General features: G+C 36.3%; 1 protein-coding gene and 1 long non-coding RNA gene across 5 annotated transcripts; one reads left to right on the forward strand and one right to left on the reverse strand.

Annotated features, from left to right (window-relative positions):
• LOC127949478 (uncharacterized) lies at window positions 1–17,878 on the reverse strand. 2 transcript variants are annotated; one of them, XR_008152303.1, is made up of 4 exons: window positions 17,767–17,878; window positions 3,693–3,888; window positions 1,802–2,407; window positions 1–955 (listed from the first exon to the last, which is right to left on the reverse strand). It is a non-coding gene; the product is annotated as an uncharacterized LOC127949478 (long non-coding RNA). The 2 variants fall into 2 exon arrangements; XR_008152302.1 differs by having other exon boundaries at window positions 1,802–3,888.
• mylk5 (myosin, light chain kinase 5) lies at window positions 11,681–25,535 on the forward strand. 3 transcript variants are annotated; one of them, XM_052546571.1, is made up of 17 exons: window positions 11,681–12,022; window positions 14,544–14,693; window positions 15,088–15,240; window positions 15,533–15,730; window positions 16,203–16,238; window positions 17,764–17,891; window positions 17,976–18,129; window positions 18,879–19,187; window positions 22,001–22,097; window positions 22,499–22,702; window positions 22,834–23,051; window positions 23,489–23,612; window positions 23,707–23,859; window positions 23,932–24,052; window positions 24,330–24,414; window positions 24,600–24,722; window positions 24,823–25,535. In XM_052546571.1, the coding sequence occupies exons 1-17, from the start codon at window positions 11,827–11,829 to the stop codon at window positions 25,032–25,034; spliced, it is 2,661 nt and encodes an 886-aa protein (XP_052402531.1). In that variant the 5' UTR covers window positions 11,681–11,826; the 3' UTR covers window positions 25,035–25,535. The 3 variants fall into 3 exon arrangements, with proteins under 3 accessions (XP_052402531.1, XP_052402520.1, XP_052402542.1); XM_052546560.1 differs by having other exon boundaries at window positions 11,682–12,022; window positions 21,998–22,097; XM_052546582.1 differs by having other exon boundaries at window positions 11,682–11,987; window positions 14,548–14,693; window positions 21,998–22,097.
• The last annotated feature ends 624 nt before the right edge of the window (window positions 25,536–26,159 follow it).

The raw sequence follows: 26,159 nt of genomic DNA on the forward strand, positions 1-26,159 counted from the left end.
TAATGAACAGAAAGCTCAAAATAACAGCATTGGTTTCCAATAGAAATCTTGTACAACATTATAAATGTCTTTACTACTTTTGATTAATTTAATACATCCTAGCTAAATAGAAGTTTTAATTTATTTTTATTTTTTAAATGCAGTTTTAAATAGTGCTGAATGCAGTTTCAGTTCAGAGTTCTAATAGTTTTTTATGTCAACTATATTCATGTTCTCAGCAGATGCTTGCTTACAAAAGCAACTAAGAATAACTCAAATCCAGTATCTCAAAAGAACTGCAAATACATTTTCCTCACATTATCTTCAAATCATCTGTGTTTTGAAAGAATAAATAGCCATGATGATACTGTACTGTACATTCCAAGCTCAGCATGTTTACAATGCCTGTGATGTGAGTTTTCTTTTTCTTTTTTTATATTTTAGTTTGATCAAACAAACTTTTGGTGTCTGCAACAAAATGTACTTTGCATCAGCGATTCTCAGAACCCAGACTTTACAATGTACATCAAATAGCAACCAACCCAAAATTGTTTGATGCATTGTATAAGAGTAAGAAAAGTGTCCTAAAAATGAGACTTTGGTATTTATTTATATCACCCCTGAAATACAGCTTACAATTCAACATCCAAAGCACAATGTAATCAGCATAAGCCATGTTTAGTCACAGCCCACCAGCTGAGAACTGCTGCTTTGCACACACACGCTCTCCATTACATCTGATAAACACACACACACACACACACATAATCCTGGTAGCAGAGCTGATAGAGGGTACAGATACCTCAAATAGTACGGTGCCAAACTAGAAAGCCCAGCATACTGTGTGTTCATGGAAAATGTTGTGTGTAGGTTTTTGTAGATATGAGAGATAACGTCCTCTCCTTCAGAATAATCTCCCAAACATTTAGTCAATCGCAAATGCTCATACACACAGACTTGCAGCGCTGGAATCCTTCTGAAAGATACAGACCATAGTTCATAATTCAGTGTTTTTTTTTTGTTTGTTTGTTTGTTTTTTTTGAAGTTTTACATATTGTAAATGAATTAAATTAATTTGCTCATTACACATTAAAAGTGGTAACATTAAAGAGCAATTTTACCCGATTTAACCAAAATTGATGTATTTAGGTTGATTTAGTGATATTATTATATTATATAATATATATAATAAATTTTTTTTTGAGTTAATTAGCGTTAATGTTAAAATAAACATAAACTGCATTTTACCTTTGCTCTAGCTTGTGTACTATAGATTCTAATTTAAACTTGCCATTGTTTACTAACGATTATTATTGGCTCATTTGTAAGTAAAGGGAAAAAAATTAAATGTTAAAACATTTGTTTCAGATCAGAATAAAAATTCTACAAATGTGTCAAGGTTGACCACATTAATTAAAAACACAAAATATATATTCATAAGTGTTCATCTAGTCAATATAAAAATCAACGTTTTTAGGTTAATTTTGGGTTAATGTTTTTTAACCATAAACTTCACAATTTTTTTTTGCTTAACAAGCAAATAAATAAATAAACTTTCCAATGAAAAATAAATCATTAAAGAAAATCTATAAAAAGTAAACTATTAATAATCTTACACACAGAGAAAAAAATATATGTGTGTGTGTGTGTTTCTTTCTGAAAACAGTGAATGTTTTACCTCTTAAGTGTAATAATTATATTTATTTACATATACACACACACATAGCATTTATTTACTTCTGCACTGCTTATGGTTTAAGTAAATTCTGTCTCTTTCATTGAAGTCTATGAGTAAGAACATGCAATTGTGCTGAAAACTCACCTCTCTCTAATGATCGTACTGAATATTTTTTGAATATTTTTTTTGCTGACTTCTCAGAGATTGTTGTTTTGCTGATAGCTTAACAGTGCATTCAGATCTGTGCAGAAGATATTCATGTCTCTCCCTGCAGAGTCTGTCATCACTTTCATTCTTCTTGTGGCAGATGCTTTGATTCCTCTGAGGATACAAGAGAGATTTAGGTTAGATATAGCATATGTACTAGATTAGTAACAGGTGATATAAGGGTGTTTTATGACATATGATATTTATAGGTGATATAAACGGTAATGTGTTGGTGTGGATAGAAAATAATGAATTTCTGAGTGTGATTTTGGTTTTAGTATTATATGGCTTTCCGTGTTTTCTTCAAATTACTATACACACCCAACTCCCTCTCTCTCTCCCTCTCTTTTGCTCAGATGAAAGTAGGGAATGCAGTGAGCCAGTGGCCAAGTATAGAGCATTGCTCTGACTGTACTCTATGAATTTGGCTGGCTCAGTGACAGCTTATATTCTGTGTGTGTGTGTGTGTGTGTGATGGCTGACTTGCCTAGAAGTTGATTTTTGATTATAGTCCAAGCTGATTGCAATCCCTGTTTGCCTTTCCTACCAAAGAGGGAGGTGGAGGAAGGCATAAATGTAAGAACAAAACAATGAAGTAATAAAAAGTTGGATATGTCTGCTGGAGTGGAGGGTAAGGTGTGCTATCCATGATGCTTTTATGCGATCAGCTGAGAAGATAATGCGGGAAATTCAGCAATACTGGAATAAGCAAAGCAAAAACGTGGAGAACAGAAGACTGTTGAACAGAACATTTAGCCTTTAGCCTTCAGGTCAATAATGAAAGCAGCAGCCGATGTTCTACTGTACCAAACACTTTCTGTGTTAACATCGGTTGATAGAAATACAACTGTTCACTTTATTCTTCATGTTAGCTCAGGTCCTTTAAATATTAACAGATACAGATTTAAATTAAAATGGGATTATTAAATAATGAAAATGTAATTAACTTTAAGTGTTTTTATTGTTAGTTCATGTTAGTTCAGGTCCATTAAATAACATTAACCAATACAACTTTTATTTTAATGTATTAATAAATGTTGAAATTAACATTGACTAAGTCAGTTCATGTTAGAGTAATGTACTAATGTTAACAAATAGAATCTTTTTGTAATGTTAACAAAATTATACCAGATAAAAAACACACACACACTCACTTCAAACTTTAGGAGTATTATAGCATATAAATGTCATCAAAGCAAAAAAGACATAGACTTAAATGCAATCTCTTGAATGAAATCTCATGGCAGTGATACTTCCACTTGTGTGGAGGAGTAGTGAGGGGATTGGCTCCATGCTGTTGGCATGTGTTACAAATGTTGATGGTTTGCCAAAGAGGCTTTACCTTAGAATTAATACTGAGCTAAGCTTCACTCTTCCCAGACTTCCTCTGTCTTCACTCACAGCCTCGGTTAGAGACACATGCAGATCAAAGCATTTTCTCAGATCTTCTCGTGTATTTCCCTCTAACAGGTTTTAAAACATGTTATGCTATGAAGCTCGCTAAATGTGAGAGCAGACATAGCAAAGGAGAAACTGGACAAAACAAACATTCATCAGCTTAATAGAAAGTTAAAACTATGGGTTTAGATCTTATGATGTGTGTGTGTGTGTGTGTGTCTATTTCTTTTTTTATGCTTGTTGAATTAAATGGCCTTTATCTTCTCGGCAGGGACATGAAGGGACAAGCTAAATAGTGGGCGAAGGAATGCTAACCATCAGGTCACATACTGATTATATCACACACACGCCTGTTGAAGAATCTTTAAGTGTATGAAGGCATGTGGTGGAAGTACAGTGTTGTTTCCCGACCACTGAACGCTTGACCTACCTTCTAGCAGAATCCCTCCATCTTTCCACTCGCCTCTTTATATACAAACGGGAAGATTCTGTTTTCTTGTTTCCACCTTCCTCTGCGAGAATTACTTCCGATGCAGAATTGAAATTGTTGTGACAGAGACACTGACATCACTGTTCAGCGTAAACTGTAAGTGTGTGAGCACATGTCCTCTTTTGTGGGGACAGTCCTAAAAAGAGAGAGAGAAAAGAAGGAAAGAAAGAAGCATTAATTTTGAAAGTGAATATGGGTGGGTGACGTGACATGGCAGTTTTGCTGTCTTCAGTGTCAAACATGTATGAATGCAAAATATATTTGCCAAAAACCTTCTCAATATTGTGCAGAACATTATGCTTTATGTGAACATATTCAACATTAAAACAGTTCATAACTATTTTTTTCAGAATTTTCAACCAAACATAACAAAACTCATATGCTGTGACTGTCCGGCACTTGTTTCTCAAAGTGAGAACTTGAATAAAACAAAAAAAAATAAATGCAAAAATTCTCAAAAAAATACAGACAAATAATACAGATGTCTATTTGTGAGCCTACTCTTTTCAAAGTCCAAGCATAATGTTTTGAGTCAGTTCTAATCAAAAAGATTTTGTCACACAAATCAAATTCATATGGTGTGACACTATTTTGGGATATTTGAACGGACAACTGTTTTGACACCCTTGGGAAGGAGAGGACCTTCTTCAGCAATGTTGTACAGAACTAGCAGTGTATTTCTACTGTTCAACCTGAGGTGAGTCATCATTTTTATTTTTACAATAAATCAGATCTTGTTGGCACTCTGACAAAAGTCCCACTTCCAGATGTCTTTTGGTGTGACACATTTTTTTATAAAAATGCAAAAGAAATGTTATTATTTTGTCATAATTATATGTAAATCTATGCTGCTTTGTTATAGCTAGCATGTTGTTAGTATGCTAATGTGTAGCTACAAGACTCAAGGTTGTGCTAAGTGCAGAAAACATCATATGGTGTGACATGTCTGCCTGTCACGCCATATTGATTTGATTGTCACACCATATGATATGAATTGTAATTCCCTGCATATATAACAATAAATAACAAAGTCCAATGAATGTTTTGTCTTTTTAAACATTTATTTGGGTCAATCATCACATAAAAGCTGTAATTATCCACCATCGATTGTGTTTAGTTTAGTTTAGTTGATACAGATTTCTAGTTCATCAGACAGACACAGCAGATCCCTTCACAGACACCTTAGAATGCTGTTTAAGTCTAAACAATGTTGTCTTCATCTCAAACCATTCATTTCCTTTTTTTTTGTCAACTTGAGGCAGATAATGATGACAAGTGCAGACAGGACAAAGAGATACAGGGAGAGGTTTGCTACGTGGCCTAATGGTTAGAGGGTTGGACTCCCAGTCGAAGGGTTGTGGGTTCTAGTCTCGGGCCGGACGGAATTGTGGGTGGGGGGAGTGCATGAACAGCTCTCTCTCCACCTTCAATACCACGACTTAGGTGCCCTCGAGCAAGGCACTGAACCCCCAACTGCTCCCCGGGCGCCGCAGCATAAATGGCTGCCCACTGCTCCGGGTGTGTGCTCACAGTGTGTGTGTTCACTGCTCTGTGTGTGTGCATTTTGGATGGGTTAAATGCAGAGCACAAATTCTGAGTATGGGTCACCATACTTGGCTGAATGTCACTTCACTTTCACTTTCACTACTCTCTCCAAATTTGACTGGCTTATGTACAATGGAGTCTAGATGAACTGATTTATTTGTGGATCCACTCAGCTACGTTGTATGTTCACGGTTCATATGATATTAAAAAAATGTTTCTTTTACTTATTTTAATACATATTGCAGACCAGTTGTGAATTGAAATGAAATTTGATACACAAACATATGTTCATATGGTTCATACAATATTAAAACAATGTTTGTTTTATTGTTAAATATCAAATAAATCAATAAAATTTGAATATTGCCTTGCAGCATTTAAGAGTGGTTAAATATTTCCTGCCATATGAGTGATCAGTACTCACCAATAAGTAGGATAATACATGGTTTGCATTGACACATGGCGACATTATCATATGGTGTGACACTATATCATTTGGTGTGACATTCCAAATTGTGAAAATAACATACCTTTATTAATGATAAAACCTGAAAATGTTCATGGAATACATAGAAAATAGTATCAGCAAGAGTCACAAATATTTTTATAATTTTCTAGCAAGGTTTGTCACAATAAATAGAAAAAATGTTGAAAGACCGACGGCATAGGTCTCACATTGAGCAATGTTGATAATACACAAATTTAATTAATTTTCACAAAACTATAATGGATCACAGTTAAGTTATGATAAATGACTTTGATAAAGTGAGTAACTTAAAAAGATATAATCCATTTTCAGTTTATATACAATTATTTTCATGTCACACCATATGACGATTGTAAGCACTAATACAACAAATTGTCACATAAATTCTGATTCCAATTGAAAATTTTGAAACAACATATGTTTCTATAAAGATGAGAGTTAGTAGAACAAAAGTCAACCATTTTTATGCCTGTTATTTGAAATTTTTGAAAAAACACTTTTTTATGGTACATATGTCACTGACCCATAATTGTTTAAGCAATGATGTCAATAAAGACAATCATATTGTTCCAAAATATTCATTTTTCAAATAAATGCTGTTATTTGATCATCAAAGAATCCTCCAAAACATATCACAGTTTCCACAACAATATATTTATACTGTATATATTATATATATTATAAAACTTTATAATAATTTATAATATTAGTGTACTTCTACATAGAAATTTCAGTGAAACATTAAATGCTCGGCAAAAGTGGAAATATTTCCACTTTTCACACATTTCACAGATTACAGAAATGATATCTGTTTGTGTCTAGTACATGTGTGTTTGCTTGCATGCATATTTATCTTTGTCTTAAAGTAAGCCTCAGTCTGCGGATGGATCTGCCAAAGGGAAGCCTTGAAGAGTGTGTGTGTATGTGTGTGTGTGTTGCAACAATGGCTTGTGCTACCAGCTGCTGTTCAGAAAAGTGACGACAGCTGTGTTATGACTGTTGTGCCTGTGTGTTGTGTGTGATGGCTATTTACAGAGCAGGACACCCAGAGAGGATAATGATGGCCTTCTGTGTGAGCTTGCACCTTAAAGAGCTGAAGATCAGCAATGGCAACAAATTGAGCGATTGCAGTGGATGATTCAGCGATGGATGCCAAATTTGTAAAGAAATTACAATATTGTTTATTATTGCATCCCACTTGTGTCCCACCTATTTCAACTGAAAAACGTTATTTATTTATTTGTTATTATTATTATTAAGTCAATCAATTTATTTTTTTTTTTTTGCACAATGCATTCATCTTTAGGTGACTTGCAATGCAGGGAAAGTCCACCCAAAAATGAATATTCTGTCATCATTCCCTCACCCTCGTGTCATTCCAAACTTGTATGACTTTCTTTCTTCTGCACAAAAAAAAGGATGTTATTATTAATGTCTCATTTGTGTGTGTGTGTGTGTGTGTGTGTTTTTCATACAATGATAGTCAATAGAGCCAATGTGGATCTGCAAACTCAAAAACAGTCCAACCCTGAAATGATCTTCTTTTGTGTTCTGCAGAAGAAAGAAATGTATACAGGTTTGAAACAACGATGGGGATGAGTAAATGATGACAAAATTTTCACGATGATGGATGAGCTCTCTGTTCAAAAATAGAGTTTAAAACAGCTTTAAAAAGTTAGCATACTATGCACAAATGCAATTTTCTGGATAGTGCCTCCAGAAATGTTTGTTTCATTCATCCTTTTTGTTTAAGTTGCGGTAATCATACTCTTTTACACACACAGTGAGAGTAAGCTGTGAAAGCTGGATAACAATTTGGTGTGAAGTGCCTGTATTTGTATGAGAAGCTTCTTCATTATGTGATCACATTGCATTGTGAGTGTACGGCCTATAGCCTGGTGTGAGCTGACCCGGGGCAGAGCAGAGGTTTGGGCTGAGGGTGGAGCTGTAATGGGAATCCTATCTCTGTCTCTTCAGGTAATGAGTAACAGCTCTGGCTCCTGACAGGCGAGTCACATTGCGTCAGGGCTTTAATAGAGGCCTTTAAATGGCTCATCCTTAGGAATTTACAATCCCATTCCCACCCACACAAACTCATTGAGAGGAGAACTGGAGAGACAAGGTGGCTAACGTACAATTGCGTAAATGTACTGCTGGAGGCAAAATGACGGCAATGAAAGCCGTGCGTGAGTACGACTCAGAGAAAGAGAAAAACAGAGAGGAGGGGGAGTGTTGCAGTTTTTGCCTTCGTCGTCTGTATGTCTGTGTGTAAAGTTGATGGGCTCTACATTTGCTCTGTAATTTCTCCCTTCTAGAGTAATCACTTCCATCTGGGACCTGCCCAAAGAGAGGCCCCAGATTGAAGGTAAGAGTTAGTTTCCCATACACAACATTACAGGATCAATCTCTACTCTCAGATCTCTGAAATGTGAAACTAGTTTAGGAAGACTACTTGATTAAATGAGAGCTTACGCTTTAGTTGTAGGAAAAGCTTGAACTAAAAATCAAGAAGACAAGGTTACAAGTACTTAACTTGTAAGAGGAAGAAAGATAAAAGAAAAAGCAAGTTCACATAACAGGAAGTGAGCACTGGAAGAAAAAAAATCTGTGCAACTGCCAGAAGACATCCATGAAACAACTGTAGCAAACATGTAAAATGATATGAAGGTCCCTCTTTCTGTACTTACATAGACACACTGCCATCTGCTGGCCATTGTTATTATCTCGCTCGCTCTATTTTAGTTTAAAAAGGAACCAAACCATTTTTAAATAAAAATACAAACAAAACTATGACATAAATTTTAGTTAAATGACATAAACATGAAATTAAATTAAATGTTAGATGGAAGGCTTAAACTTAATGTTAAATTAGACTTCGACTTAAATTTGCCTTAAATTAGACTTAATCTGTCTTGGCAACTAAATTAATAACAGTAAATAAATAAAAATTAAAACTGAAAAAAAAAAAATTAAACCTTAAAAATCATATAAAGATGTATCACAATAAATGACAAAAGCATATAACAAAATTACTATTTCAAAAGAGAGAGAGAGAGAGAGAGAGAGAGAGAGAGAAACTAAAATTAAATATAATATTAAAACTGAAAAAACAAATAATAATAATAAAACTATAAAAATTATAAATATTACTGAAATGAGATTGCAAACCTGTCATTATGTCTTAGCAAGTTCATATTCATCATCCATCATTTGCTATTAATCAGATTTTTGTTTTTTGTTTTTTATGGAATTAAACTAAAATAATTATTATTTTTTTATTAGTTCATTGGTCTTTCAGTATTGGAAAAAAATAAAAATTTACAAAAAAGTACAAATTATCTCTATTTTCTCTTAAAATTATTATAAGAGCTCAATAAGAGCTCCACAGGAGCTGTAGAAATATCAAAAAGCTGTTTGAAATAGTTTTAGATCGAGTTTATCAGGTCATGTCCATTTCCCAGAAGTGTTTCATGTTTTAACCACCCATCTAAAGAAAATCAAAGCAACATCAAAATGATCAAACAGGAAATCTTTGTGTACTGCATTCCATTTATCACAGGAACCCATTCAAGTAAATATACAGCACTGCTTTGAGTTGAATATGTCACTGAAGTGTTGAAACTTTGAAAGAATAAAAGAAACTTCAATAGGAGCATGTTCAGCACATGCCAGCAGCTGTAGAGAATTACAGTGCTTTATATGTTACCCAGAATCTGAGGAAACGTGTGAAAATACAACTTCATGCATAAATGAAATAAACCACTATCAATCACTGACTATTTCTACACAGATCCGCTTCAATATAATGACTGCATGTCACGTCACCATTTAAAATCACTTCAGTTCAGTTCATCTTTATTTATTTCCCGGAGAAATAGATTTGGTTGCAGCATACAAGCATATCACTTAATAATTTCCATACTAAAGAGTTTTAACAAATTAAATTTCAGTTAATTTACATTTAAATGTAATGACCTTCAGAATCATTCATCATCCGAACTGTTGTGTTCTTAGGTCATGGATGGATTCTGACAGATTTGTTTCATTCATCTTTATTTTGTTTAGTCTGCGGCTATACCCAGCTATCCAAACATAAGCCGGTTTTCAGCACATATACACCTGAAAAGTCAATAAAAGCTACAAGAGACAATGATGCCCATAACAATAAGGGAGCAGATGACTCCACTGAAGAAGCATATCAGAGTCACCTGAGCTTTCATTCGGGTCACAGCTCTCTCAGCGAACAAACTTCATTCCTCATTCTTTCCACCAGAGTGCACAAAAATCTCACTCTTTTTTTAAATTCAGGAAAACGCCAGCAACATGCCTTAAAAGTCAATGGATGAACAAATGCAGTAAATGTAAAGGAAATCCTCCATTTGTGACTTCTGAGTCAAGAAGCTGCTTTGTTTTTTTGTTTCCTGTTATTAATGGGTTGTTTACCAGGATCTTCCTGTCTACATTCCAGCTGTAAGAACATTAACAGACCTCTGATGGGCTGATTGTGCACTACCTCTTTAAACAGTTAACGGATCACTTCACTTGCTCCCAAAAAAGCTGTGGGACTTCCTCTAGCTCCTGGCAGGCAGATATTTCAGTCATTTTAGCAAACATTTATTTTTGGGTCTCGGTTCCACACAAAGTTAAACTGTTATTCTGCAGTATTGATGAATCAAATGAATCTGAGTCTGTTCACATGTTCAAGGTCTTTAGTGGGATATTTGGGTTTCTCTGTGGACTGGCATGTCCAAAGCAAACAGCTTTTCATCTCACACACCACTGCACACACACAACGATGAGTGTGAGGTACGTTCTGATTTCCACACTGATTTCACATCTACACAACGTTTGGTGTGCACACAGAACTTACTCTTTAGGATCTCTTGATTCTCTGACCTCATAGTTCACATCGACCTAATAGTTCAATCTGTCTTAAGTTGCCTGTTTGGAAACACACTGACCACTGACATGTGTGTTAGTATGAACTCACATTTAAATGCCATCACTGTTACAAATGAAACTACCTCCAGATCAGTCAAATAACCACACTACTGTTTAAAAGTGTTTTTTATGAACTTAATCTGACCAAGTTATAGCAAAGGCATTTAAAATGTTCCAAAAGATTTTTATTTCAAATAAATTATATTCTTTTGAACTGTCTAAGATGTCATTCTTTTGAACTTTTCAAAAATAAATATTTATTTTTAGACAGTTTTTAACATTGATAATACAAAGTGTTTCTTGAGCAGAAAATCAGCAAACTAGAATGATTTCTGAAGGATCATGTGACACTGAAGACTGGAGTAATGATCCTGAAAATTCAAAATAGAAAACAATTGATATATAATTGTTATTATATGTTACACACTAAAGCATTAATCAACTAAATGCAACATTTGTGAGCATAAGAGACTTCTGTCAAAAACATTTGTAAAAATCTTAGCGACCCCAAACCTTTGAACAGTTTTTATCTCCAAATGTACTCTAACTTGCACGCTCAGTCAGACTTGAAACAATCAAGCACTGTTTTGTTTTGGGGTGTTTTTTTTATTATAATTTTTATTGGAAACAAATAATCAACCAAAGACAACCAAAGTTCAACTGATAACATGACCGCAATTACAGTAAGAAGAGGACTGGGGAATCTCTGACCTTTGATTCGGTTTCTAATCTGTATTTTTGTGTATCTTTTTCTCCCTTTTCACACAAAGATTCGAATAAACATCATTGACATAGTTTGCTTTCAGAATGACAAATAAATATAACATGCACTCTCTTATCACCACTTCTCTCTCTTTTACCACTGTGAAAAGACTGTGTTGACATGGTGTGATAGTTGCGGGTGGGGTGTGTGAGCAAGAGTACAGTGATCTGGAGACCAAATGAATGAAGCTTCAGTCACGGGGAGGAGCCAGAACCTAAAGAGATGCAGAGAACCGCTCCGAACAGAGGACTCAGAGACACAGGAAAATACAAGCCAGCTGATAAGAAAGCTGGGAAATGACTTGGATTCTATGAAACTGGTTTGCAACGATAGGAGAAATGAGTATTGCTGATGGGAATGCACGTTATGTGTCTGCTTTCAGGATACAGCTGTCAAGCTCCCAGTCAAAGGGAGCCAACGGACAAGTATCCCAATCCACACACATTCCCATAATTCCCACAACCGTGGGGAAGCCTGGAGACACATCCAATGCAGGCAAGTCTGGACACTTCTTCCAGCTACACACAAGTATTTGTGAGTATGTTCAGTATTTGCATACTTGAGAGAACCTATTTGTGTTTGTATATGCAGGTCGGCTGGATTCTTGTCTTTAAAAACATGTTGAGGTTAACATGATCTGTACTTGCGGTTAAATGTGTGCTCTCTGCCAGGAGCATTGTTCTTAAAGCAAGCCCTCTCAACAGTCTTCATGGTTGATGATCAGTTTTCATTCAGCAGACATCAGATAATGACAGGCACTTTGTTTTCACTTTCACTGCGTTTGGATAATAATCAGGTGATGGAGAACTGCATTCAGCCAGATTCAGACTAAACATTCTTGTGTTTGACTTCCCTGTGGTTTGTTTACTCCATACTATCTCCCTGAATGGATTTGTTTTTCACTATGAGGCTGATTTCTGATAAAGAAATTTGCTTAGTAGCATTCTTCCCTCCAACAAATATTATATAGTCCAGTATGTATGATATTATTATAGATACAGTGGGGTCCAAAACTCTGAAACCACTAGTTGAAATGCTTCTATTTAGATTTTATTTTTTTCCGAAATTAATAGAATATTTCATTGTAAGTTATAATTAAATATATAGTGACCACTGATTTAAGCCATAAAAAACTTGTTGGTGTAACCTAATTTTAAGGGTTTATTTAATCATATAAATGATGTTGCGACATTCAGCATATTTAGGTTACACATTTAAAAAAATGTATTTCTTCTTCATTTTACATAATTAGTTGACTTTGTTTAAAAGGAAATGTTTCCTAAACTTAAAGCTTCCTGTGTATTTCAAGGTTTAAATGAGAAAAAAACATGTTTTTCAAGTGGTCTCAGACTTTGGAACACCACTGTATCTTATCTGTCTCAGGATGCAGTTTACTGACCAGGCAGAAGGTCACTGTTCCTTCCTTGCTCATTTGAACAGCAGGCTTTTGTTTTGTTTTCTATGCAGCAGTTTGTGTTGGACATGTGTTTGATGGTAGTGCTGAACTCTAACTGTACAATTACAACACTGCAGTTCCTTTCTTTCATTTCTTAGATCTTATCACCTGATACAAGACAGGTGAAGTACAAAGAATGAAATTCAAAACATTTTAGTTTGTTCTTCTCAGAACTAGAGTCACCGTTTTATTTTTCTGATGCAGTGAGTTGCCAGAATTTTTTTTTTTTTTTTGTTTTTACTTTTTTAAAGTTTTTGCATGACCAAACATGGTTGCATTAGGCCAGGTCAAAAGACAGCAGATAATGTGATCTACCAGGTCAGTGAAAACAGTGTTTGGTCCACTTGACTTGTTCACTGAACTGAAATTACGTGGCATATATCCCTTGACTGAATGAGATTAAAAAGACCACATCAATTACTCAGACATGTACATGAGACACTGCTGTAGATCTAGCATCACAAAAGATGGCTGTTACTAAACACAAATGCCTATGAAAGATCAATTATATCATTCAAGGCTCCACCCACGGCCTCATATAAAAGTTAAGTAGCAGTATTTTAAGCAGAAACGGGTTTGTTGGAGGAGTGTCAGATGAGATCACAGTTATGTTAGTTATGCTGTTCTTTTGTTGATCAGTTCACTTTTAATGCTTTTTTTCTCATTTATGTGGTGCTTCTGTTTCTGGTGCTTCTAGACAGAAGTTGTGATAGCGAGGATGTTGAAAGATACAGCAGCAATTTTTTCAAACACAATTCAGCGGCTCTCTTCATTTATATGAGCCTTGTTTCTTCCTGTGTGAACTTATTGTTAAACACTATACAAGTCTATGATTCACAAGTCATTATGAATGTTATTTGCTATTGCAAAAATCATCATCATCAGTATTTTGATCTTGTTTTGCAGAGATCATCGTTGCTTATACATCGTTGCTTAAATATTATCAATTGCAGACTAAAAAATTTAAGTACAGTCCATCAAGATAGCATAAGCTTTATAAAGTAAACCATGAATTAATTTCACTTACTTAATAAATAAATAAATACCTAGTAAACATTGTCTTGTTCCTTTTCCAATAGTTTAAACATAAGAACATGATTATTGGTAATGCATAAAACATGCGGACATCAACGTGAGCTGTAACAGAACAGAGCAGAGAAAAGTGTATTGATTTGTAATATTTAAGCAATATCTCCCTTGGGACTGAATAAGTACAACTTTACATGTGATACTGGTTTTATGCAAGAGTTTAATAAACCAGTAATATAAAAAACTTAATTTAGCTACAATATTGACAACTATTTTGTCAATTTTTTCTCTGCCAATGAAAATACTACCAAATGAAGCAACATTTGTTCCTGAATGCATCAGTGTTTTTGAACGAATCGGTGGAGTAAACAATTCAATTACTTATTCACAGAACCATTCTTCAATAAATCAGTGCTGGAAGGAATCCACTTAATGAATCATTTTACCTTGTCACCCCCTACTGTGATGTCACACTGTGATGTGGCCGCTGGAGCAAATTTGAAAACCATACGTCACTATCATAGCATAAACATACAACTAATCTCATTCTGCTTTCTTCTGGCAAGCTAGTGAGGGGTAACCACAGCCATAATAGTGTTCTGGATCCACCCCATTTCACTGAGCCCCTACAGGACTGTATAGTGGATGAAGGAAATGACATCACACTGAAAGGGACTATAACAGGGAGCCAGCCAATCAGCATTTCCTGGCTTCATAACGGTGAGTTCATTTTTCTTTTTTATTCTTTATATTGATTTTTGCTGCTTGAAACATATGAATCTGAGTAGGAATGTAATCAAATATAGTACTCAAATACTCTATATATAAATATGTGTTTGTGTGCACATTTGTTATGTTTCCATATGTAGGTTTCTGTTCCCTCTTGGAGTTTGTCATTTAAATTGTTCAATAAAAAAAAACAATTATATATAAATTATTTAAAAAATTAAAATAAAAGATGAGTCCTGGATATTTTTTTTAATTACAAACAAACAAGACATTATTTTCAAGCTTTTAAAACTTTGGTAATTCTGTCTCTTCTTAATGCCACAATGTTCCCCCTTCTCTGCCTTTGTCTCCCTGTTTCCGTCTATTTGCACCACAACTGTTTCAGGTGAGGCTGTGCTGTTTGGCAAATCTTCATTAGTGGGACGAGTGGTGACTTTGGTAATTAAGGAATGTCTCCCAGAGGATGCTGGGGCTTATACATGTGTGGCCGAAAACACAGCAGGAAAAACATCCAGCAGTGCAGCAGTGTGTGTGAGAGGTACGTTTGAATGCAAATTGAACCTCAGTCTAAAGTGTGCAGTGTATAACCATTTAACATGAGCAATGAATGTCTATATATGGTGCAGTTACATTAATAGCACAATGCAGGTGTTTCTGTTTACATCATTTACAGAAGTGTGAATTGACAGGGTTATCAATGTTAATTACCTTGTCTTATGTCATTCTCTCACTCTCTCTCTCTCTCTCTCTCTCTCTCTCTCTCTCATTTAATTATTTACTTTTCTTTTGCTCCTCTTACTAACATACAACCACACCTGGATCAATTGCAGACTATGAAACAATAGTTGGGATCGGTAACGATATTACCGACACATCTCACTCTCATCCTAACACTCCTGACATGCTAAGCGGGGTCTTAAACTCCTCTCAGAACGTCCCAGATGACATCCGTGTTTCTAAAGGCCCACAGTCACCACAGACGCCTCAGACAGGAAGTCCTATAACAAGCCCCCCAGCACTCAAGAGAGGTATGTCACAGACAATGGCCCTAACCACAAAAATAATCTCATGGATTTAATTAAAGGAAATGTCAGTTGATACATGGAACATTTTTGTTCCTCCAAAGCTCCCATATCATTGTGATTAGGGTGGTGTCACATACAAATACAGTTTTATTAAAAATCAAATCCATGTAATTATTATACATGGTTTATTTATTATTAAATAAGCTCTATGTAATAAACCCTGTACAAAAATATATAAAAAATAATAAATACACATATAAAACAAGTATTTCCTGACCGGTTGGCATACTAATGGTTTTGATATGTTGAGAATTTCCTCTTTAATCTGTTGAGTATTTTTCTTAGACACACACACACCTGTTCACTTGACTCCTCCCTTATATAATAAGCAAAGTGTATATATCTCTTGCATGCTCTTTAACACAAAAACACCCACACGGACAGCTGATTCTTGTGTGATATTTGTGTGTTACAGAGGTGCTTGTCAAAAGAAGGAGCAGCTCAGGTCCAGGTAAGACCATCACCATGTCTCTCTTCCACTAACACTTCTACTTTTGCTCTTTTTTTAGCACCTTGACTCAAAGATTTGCTCGTTCTTATTCTTTTCCTACTTTACATACTGTAACTTAACAGCTGAATCGCAGATTTCTGTAACATCTTTCTGGATTTCAGTGAAGATCCTTCCTCATTTCTTGAAGGCCATGTGATCTACAGCCTCCCACACCTGCTTTTCTTAATATTCTAATAACATCACGTTTTTTATGCATTTTGTCAGGAATTGTGAGTCAAAGTATAACCACTGTGACCTGCTTCAAAAAGGAGTCATTTGCTTGTGTTTTACTGATCTTAGCTTCCTGTTTGTCCGGCTCCTTCAGAGTCTGTTAGCGTTGTATACAGTAAAACAGGAAGCAGGCTTTTGTTCTTTTTAAACACTGTAATCCTTGTTTTCCAAAGCAATATTCTTAGAAAAACATCCCCTTCTTAGAAAAACTTAACATTTGACATTAAATTCTGTTTTCGTTTAAATCCTCTGTTTGTGTATTTATAGCTTAAAGATAGAAAGACTGTTTAATCTGCCCACATACTGACCAGACTCTGGTATAAAAATAGGAATTTCTCAGATTGTAAGCTTCAGAACACTTGAAGTCACTTTAAGATGTTATTATATTTTTCTTTGGTACTTCTGTTTGTATTTGGGTTGGACACTTAAGCATTCTTTTTATCGTTCATGTAAAACACCCTGCTATCTGTGGTCAGTCTATATTAATAATTGGTCTGTTTAAAGACCGTGAGGTCATTAGCAGATCAGACTTTTATCAAGCCAGTCAAGTTCAGCTGAGTATATTGATTTGAATAATTGCACTTCAGTTTGCTTACATACACAGTTTATGCTACAGCCTCCAAGAATCTTGAACAGAGCATGTTGACAATGCCAGGGTCATGGGATCAATTCCCAGGGAAGGCAAGAACTGATAAAAAATGATATCTTGAATGTTATGTAAATTGCATTGGATAAAAGTGTCTGCCAAATGCATAAAATGTAAATGTAAATATTGCCCCAGGGATAATTTTTTATATCTGTACTGTATAAGAGAGGGAAAATTAAATTGGTTTTCTCTTAGAATAATGTTTTGTGTAAAAGCCAGAATAGTTTGAATGTACACTATAATTATTTATAAATAAATAAACAATGCATATAATACAAATACTACAAATATACTATATATAACAAATAATTACAAAGACAATTGTTCATAATGTCTTATTTTCTAGAATGTCTATTCCTCATTATGAAAAATATAATATAATATAATATAATATAATATAATACATCATTAATAAAAAATATACACAAATGAGACCATTTTAAAAATGCAATCTCTTGTAAAATTCTGAGAAATTCATAATAACTTAATATTAAAATCTGTGAAGCAAAAGTCTCTCTTTTCTCTCCATTTAAACTCTTCGTTGTCTACACTAAATAACTGAGACATTAAAGAAGGCTCATTTGTGATTCTGTGTTTTTGTGTTTACAGCACCTCCTCTGCAGTTTGTGGATCCGTTAGATCGTCTGGAGGTGCATGTTGGAGAGACGGCCCGTTTGAAGTGTGTGTTCAAAGGCAGCTCTCCTGTAGCTTCTTGCTGGGTCTGTAAAAAAAATGAGGTACATAAGAACACAAAACAATCCAGACACGTGGCATTCTGTTGGTCCTTCTGTTTGTGTCTACAATGATGTGTTTTTCTGAAGGTGGTGGAAAGCTCCAGGTTTCGTATTGAGTCCTGTGATGAAAGCAGTTCTCTGGTGATTTCCGAAGCTGTTCCTGAGGACTCTGGACGTTACACGATATTTGTACGAGATCGCAAAAGTTCAGCCCAACACACAGTGACCCTTAATGTCATTGGTAAGCTCAGACAATCCTCAGTTGTTATTTGGGTCATGATGCTCACTTCTATGCTCAGATCTATTAAGTTATTCAAAAATGCTATTTATATAGACAATGACATGAAAACTCATTTTATTGATTAGCATGTTTTCAATTACTACATTTAAAGAATGATAACTTTAAAGATAACTAAAACAATAACTATATTAGCATCCACACCAATGCAACTTAAAATATTATATATATATATATATGCATTGGTGTGGATGGACTTGAGGAAACATTCATGGACTTTCTGTTTGCCTATTTTAGTCATGTCCCGTTTCTTGTTTAGTTAATTGATTAATCCCCACCTGTCTCCATTCACCTGATTACCTTCCTTGTGTTTAAAACCCTGTCTGTTTAGTTCCTCTGTCTGCGATTGTCTATGTTATCTTTATTAATGTTCATTAAACTCCTCTTTTGAGTTATACCCTCCTCGTGCGCTTGATCTCCACGCTAGCATACACATGACTGTAACAATATATATATATATTGTTTTACTTTAAAGCAGTAATTTTGTGTCACGTGAAGTAATCCTATATAATAAGTATTCCTGATATTCATGACTCAAAAAACATATTTGTAAAAGCATAAGTGTTGAAAACCTTAAATAAATAAGTAAATACCATGTGTACACTCATTTAACATTTAACAATTATTACATATATTTTTGAATGAAATATGTGTAACCATTTGATTATTGTATGTTTGTGTGTTTTATCCAGACCTGCCTCAGCCTCCTGCATCCTGTCCTGTGGTGTACGTCCTCTCCCCTCACGCTCTGGTTTTGTCCTGGTCTGGGCCGTCTTATGATGGTGGCAGTGCTGTGACTGGATACGTGGTGGAGGTTTGTGAAAACCCCGGGGCAACTGATCAGTGGAGAGAGCTCACATCCCAGTGCAAGAGCACCTCGCTCAGGGTGACCTCAGGACTCCAGCCTCAAGGAGAATACTGCTTCCGGGTCAGGGCTTGTAACGCTGTGGGGGTTAGCGAACCCAGCCAAGAGTCCCAGCCAATCAGGATGGACAACACAGGTGAGGTTGTTTTGAAACTTTTCTGTAATTATATACACATTCACTTTAAGAAATAATCCAAAAATAAATTAAAATCACCCAAAAAAAATTTGCTAAAAAAAAAAGATTGCATAAAAAATTTATTCACTCTCCGGTCATCCGAGATCAAGATGAATTTGTTTCTTCGACAACAACAAAAGATTTGGATAAATTTAGCATGACTTCACTTGCTTATCAGTGGATCCTCTGCAGTGAATGGGTGCCGTCAGAATCAAAGTCCAAACAGCTGATACAAAACATCAAAATAATCCACATGACTCCAGTCAATCAGTAATGTCATGTGAAGCAAAAGGCTGCATCTTTGTAAAAAACAAATCAATTATTAAGCTCATCAATTGCTTCTAGCTTAAAGACGAATAGTCTACTTCTAAGATTGCTTTCTCCAATGAAAAAGTCATCTTGTCCGAATCTGGAAAGAAATATTGCCGGCAGCCATATCACCCTGGAGCCCAAGACCGGTTGCCCACTGAAGCTAAGCAGGGCTGAGCCTGGTCAGTACCTGGATGGGAGACCTCCTGAGAAAACTAGGTTGCTGCTGGAAGAGGTGTTAGTGAGGCCAGCAGGGGGTGCTCACCCTGTGGTCTGTGTGGGTCCTAGCGCCCCAGTGTAGTGATGGGGACACTATACTGTCAACAAGCACTGTCCTTCGGATGAGACATTAAACCGAGGTCCTGACTCTCTGTGGTCAGTAAAAATCCCAGGATGTCTTTCGGAAAGAGTAGAGGTGTGACCTTGGCATCCTGGCTCAATTCGCCCATTGGCATCAACAACAATCCCCATATCTGCTGATTGGCTTCATCACTCTGTCTCCTCTCCATCAGTAAGCTGGTGTGTGGTGGGCGTTCTGGAGCACTATGGCTGCCGTCACATCATCCAGGTGGATGATGAGATACCCCCTGACTATGTAAAGCGCTTTGAGTGTCTAGAAAAGCGCTATATAAATGTAAGGAATTATTATTATTATTAAATATGCACAGATAATATTTCTGAACAAAAATATCAGTGGAGAGGACAACAGGGGATGTTTTGTCACTGATGGAAGCATTATTATGAATTATGGTTTGAAGTTAAAATGCCTTAATGATGGATTTGTTTCATATAAGCACACAGCTTTTCACTTCACAACATGTTCACTGATGAATCGAGTTATGCCAATTACTTTTGGATTACTGTGATGTTTTTATCATCGGTTTCAACTGTCATTCTGACGGCACCCATTCACCTCAGAGGATCCAATGGTGAGCAAGTGTAATGCTGTATTTCTCCAAATCTGCTACGACAAGACTCATCTACATCTTGTTCAGCAAGTTTTCATTTTTGGGTGAACTATTCCTGTAATGTATAGTGTATCTTCCATGTATCTTTTATGCTCGATTAATTACTCTGTGTTATATTTTCTTAACACAGCCCTCTATTGGCTTGATTTAAAGGGGGGGTGAAATGCTCGTTTTCGCTCAATATCCTGTTAATCTCGAGTACCTATAGAGTAGTACTGCATCCTTCATAACTCCAAAAAGTCTTTAGTTTTATTATATTTATAAGAGAAAGATAGTCTGTACTGTTTTTTCCCGGAAAAACCCGAACGACTGGAGGCGTGACGTGTGGGCGGAGCTAAAGAATCACGAGCGCCAGTAGGCTTTTGCGTTGAGAGCATGTGGAAGCTTTGACATTACCATGAGGAAAAAAACATCATCCAAAACAAACCATGGCTAACAGTCAGATTCAGAGTATATTTATGATCCAGAATCAGATCCAGAGGCTGAAATTTAACAAGACCAGCAGCAGAAACGACTACAGCAGGACGTCTCTATGTGGTATGTACTGAAACTGTATATATTTGCTTAGCGGTTTTGGAAAATGACTAAGTTCCACTTTATGTCGTATTTTTTTCTTTTTTTTAAGCTGTACATGTGGAAAGTGCAGTTTGATGACAACATTGCATGTTGTTTACTTGATGTGCTTACACGCCGGCAGCTAAGTTAATAACACGGAGATATTTGAAGCAGTTTTACTCACCGCATGCGGTTCCAACACACGATCGTGACCCTTTTTCGTTGGGACTGCATTATCCTTAAGAAATAAACGATGTGCAAATCCGGCGTCAAACTGGGCCTTGTTTGTAAAACAAGCATCTTCGAAATGCAGGGAACAAACAAAAACACTTGCACAACTCCGTTGATGCTCTGTAAAAATAAACTCCATCCACTGGTCCCTTAATGCTGTTTCTCTTTTGTTAATCTGTGCAGGGTTGTCTTGCCCTGGCAACCAAAAACACACTTCTTTTGTGACATTTCGCGACGCTCTCGCTCTGATCAGTGAATGTCTGTGCTCAGCCTCTCAGTGCGCTGCTCTACGGGAGCGCGCGCTCTTCCGGCAGAAGTGCCCTAAGGACCCATATAAGGAAATTCCGCTCCATCTAACGTCACACAGAGCCATACTCGAAAAAAACTTTACGAAACTTGTGACAAACCGGAAGGAGTATTTTTGGAACAGAAATACTCCTTCAAACGTACAACTTAATTTTTGAAACTTTGTCCATGTTTAGCATGGGAATCCAACTCTTTAACAGTGTAAAAAACTCAGTATGCATGAAATAGCATTTCACCCCCTCTTTAAAGCTTATCTCTTCCCACAATTTATGGGAACAAGATTCAGCAACCAAATTTTAAACAAGAAGAACATTAAAGTCATTAGCAAAGGCTATGCAGTCTAAGAGAATTCAGCTTTGTGTTGAGGTCCCACGGTAAATGAAAGCATGCTGTCTTTCAAAGGAGAGCCCTGTGATGAGAAACCAGTGGAGTATGTGACTGTGACCATTAACACTGTGGATAAACTTACTGACCACTACAATGTCCTGGAAAAACTTGGAGTGTAAGTATGCTTATCAAACACACATTTAGCAGGCCACATAGCTCCTGCTCAAAGGACCTGTCAAGGATAACACAACTTGCATGAGTACATGTTCCAACAGGCATACTTGCATCAAAATGTGAAAACAACCCCTACACTTGATTCTGATTCCCAGAAAAAAGCAAAATAAGACAGGTTAGGTTTCAAGGAAGGTTTTGTCGATTTCTCAGAAAATGACTCGTGTTAAAAGGAATGTTTTCCTGAACTGAGTCGTGAAAATACTGGCTTAAATGTCAAATTCACTTAATTCTCAAGAACTGGATAAATGGGAAGTTAGGATGTTAAGACATAACGATTCCTTCAATTTCACATACTTTGGGTTTGTAAGCATGATTTCATGTTCAATTCTGAATCTTTCCCAGAGGGAAGTTCGGCCAGGTGTTTCGAATGACCCATAAGGAGACGGGCCGGGTTTGTGCTGGAAAGTTCTACAAAAGTCGTCGGATAAAGGAGAGAGAGGCCGCGAGGAAAGAAATAGGGCTAATGAATTTCTTACACCATCAAAAACTCGTCCAGTGTCTTGCCGCATATGATAACAAGGATGAGATGGTCATGGTGATGGAATAGTGAGTATCTTGCAAGTCGGCATTTTGACGGGTGCAATGTTTTTAGAAAAACACGCCGAAATTAGAGAAATGCCAACAGGTTCAATAATTCTGTCATTATAACACCGCTGAATCCATATCTGTATGTGCAGTGTTGCTGGTGGAGAGCTGTTTGAGCGCATTGTAGATGAGAGTTTTGAGCACACCGAAGTGTCCAGTGTGGGCTACGTGCGTCAGATTCTGGAGGGGATTCAGTACATGCACCAGCAAAATATTATCCACCTGGACCTCAAACCTGAGAACATCGTCTGTGTGGACAGGACTGGGAGTCAGATCAAAATCATTGACTTTGGACTCGCTAGCAAGCTGGGTGCGGATGTACTGACAATATTGTCATAACAAAATATGTTTCTGATAAAACTGTGTATAATGAAAATAAAATAAAACAATTATGATACAAAATGTTAACTTTGAATAAAATAGAAAACATTATCACACTTAAATATATTCACACGGTTAATTTAAATAAAGTTAAATACAAATACTAGTTGAGTGCTTAAACTTAATAAAAATGACGAATGATGCCTTGTTAACTAATTGAAATAGATAATAACTAAAGGTGAAAGTAAAATCAACTATACCTAAGTAGTAATATTTAAAAGAACAAACTCAATTAAATTAATATAAAAATTAAATTAAAATGAAAACTGAAAATATTAATATTAAAGCGATTACAAAACGTTAACAAAACTATAAAGATATAGAAATATGACTAAAATAACAGTGAATGTTTGTTGTGCACCTTAGATCCCAACACACCTCTGAAGGTGATGCACGGCACTCCGGAGTTTGTTGCTCCTGAGGTGATCAACTTTGAGCCGGTCTGTCTGAACACGGACATGTGGAGCATCGGGGTCATCTGCTACATCCTGTGAGCTTAAACACTGCCGGTCACTTAAGCTCTCGCTGCCCCCTTGTGCTGAAAAATGCCATTACATTACCTGAATCTGATTGTTCATTTGTAGGTTGAGCGGTGAATCTCCGTTCCAGGGTGAAAGTGACGCAGAGACTCTGTCTCTCGTGACAGCAGCGCAGTGGGAGTTTGATGAGGAGAGCTTTGAAGATATCACCGACCTGGCAAAGGATTTCATTAGATCTCTGCTCAGCAAAGATGCCAGGTCCGTTCATATGCTTATTCATATATTTTCCGTCCACACAGATCCATAACTCTGCGCTGATCTTTCTGACAGGCGCAGGATGGCATGTGATGAAGCCTTGGCTCATTCCTGGCTGGCATATACTTGTGTAGACACCACCAAAAACCTTTCCAAAGACAAGATGAAGAAATTCCTGACTAGGCAGAAGTGGAAGGTGATCCACATGTGATGCAAAAAATATATATAATAATAATAATTAAATTAATTGATGCAAATTAAAATATATATGTGCATGCTCTTAAAGACACGAGATTGATAACAAATTGCATTTTGTCACTATATTCTCCACCATGTTTTTCACTTACTAGTCAACTAATTTGAACAACTGACTCATACGAGTCATACATTCATTTATCATACTCCACTGTTGTGCACATAACAACACCCTCTCCTCTTCTTTTATGATTGTTGTGTTTCTCTATTTTTTTTAGAAAACTGGCAAAGCTTTGCTGGCTCTGAAGAGGATGGCTATATTGTCTAAACCAGAGGCTTCCGCAAGCTTGAGCCCTGTAGATGGTAAGAAAGAAATCAGTCATAAAAGGAAAATCAATGTGATACGTATACTGCAGAATGTCACCAAAATAGATTGTGATGTGACATCTGACAACTGTGGCTTGTGATATGTCTGACTGAAGGTGTCAAACCCATTTTTTACACATAGTGGTGGATGTTTTTACAGTTCAATAACTTTGCTGTTACAGAGACCGAGCAGGCACTGCAGTCTCTGGAGCTGAAGCTTCAGTGTAAACCTGAGTTCACGAAGACTCCGTCTGACCTGACTGTCCCGCAGGGCTCCAGCGCCCAACTCTCCTGTCTCATCACAGGTTAGGACACACCGATGGATGTCACTGACCTTCTCCATAGTTCCTTTTCGAGCCAGTCTCTCGCTGCAGTCTCTCACAGCTTCTTCTCTCTGTGTTTCAGGTTACCCTGACCCTGAGGTGGTGTGGCTGAAGGCCGGGGAGCTGCTGGAGCTGCAGGAGGAGTGTGTGAAGGTGGACTATGAGGAGGACGGCAGCTGTACTCTCACCCTAGAGAACGTCTCTCCGCACCACAGCGGCCTGTATTCCTGCAAAGCCACTAATGTACTCGGGGAGGCACTGTGCTCCGCTACTCTTACTGTAGAGGAGAAATGACAAGCACATGAATTCATAATGGCATAAAAAACACATAAATACACACACCTGACAGATTAAAATACACTGATGCAGCTATTGCCGATACAATTGTGAATTCAGTGTTAAAACTGTAATAAAAATCTAATTGATGCTATTATGCTTATTATTATGTTTGTGATTCATGCTTATTTTCAGATTATTATTATTGGACTTTGGTTCAATATCATTAACTGTGAGCAATTTTTAGCACTGTATGACTTTTCAACACAGTCTTGATTTTTAAAAACGTTTAAATTCTCATTTATTTACACACGGCTTGGTGTCTGATGGGAAATGGGAGTCTAAATACCTGTATGTTTAATTAACTGATTAAAGTCAGCATGAAATGGAAATTCACCTATTTTCTAAATGCATTATTATATTATATATTAATATTGTTGTGAACATTTCATGCCTGCATAATTTTCTTTTTTTCAATTTCTTTCTTATAATATTCAATAAAAATGTCATAACTCTCAACTTTTCAAAACATCAAACTTCTTCATTCATTTAATGCACTTAAATGAGCACACAACCAACTGCAAGCTATATTCAGATCTGGCTATATTTTGAGTGCAATTCCCTCGTTAAAATCAACAGATGAGTAGGACCAAGTTCCAGAAGAGTTCAGAAAAGATCTGTCTTGTGACAGCTTGCTCGAAATACATTCCCAATGAACTGAGACCACTCATTAAAATGTCAACATGTCAAGCATCATGCTGTTATTAATGTCCAAACAGGCTGTTTGAAGACAGACTTTACAGACACATTTGACAATAAAAATGCAGATTTGATAATAATAAATTATCGTACACACTAACCTGCACATGTGCTTGTTTCATCTGTAAAGAGTCATTCTATTGATTTGAATTATATGATGTTATGAACTTCATTGGAATCCTCAAATCTGCATTATGCTTTGATCGCAAATTTGGTAACCAAATGTTCATATGCTGATTTCAATGTAAAGGAAACCTCCTAAGACACATTTCCAGGTTTGATGATATCTGTTACTGATGCTGTACATGCCATTTTGACAAAGTAATTCCATGTTGTGGTCATTTGCCACCAGCCATTTGACGTGACATCTGACGTCCATATCAG

The sequence above is a fragment of the Carassius gibelio genome, chromosome A3 (assembly GCF_023724105.1).
Source record: "Carassius gibelio isolate Cgi1373 ecotype wild population from Czech Republic chromosome A3, carGib1.2-hapl.c, whole genome shotgun sequence".
Taxonomy (NCBI): Eukaryota; Metazoa; Chordata; class Actinopteri; order Cypriniformes; family Cyprinidae; genus Carassius; species Carassius gibelio.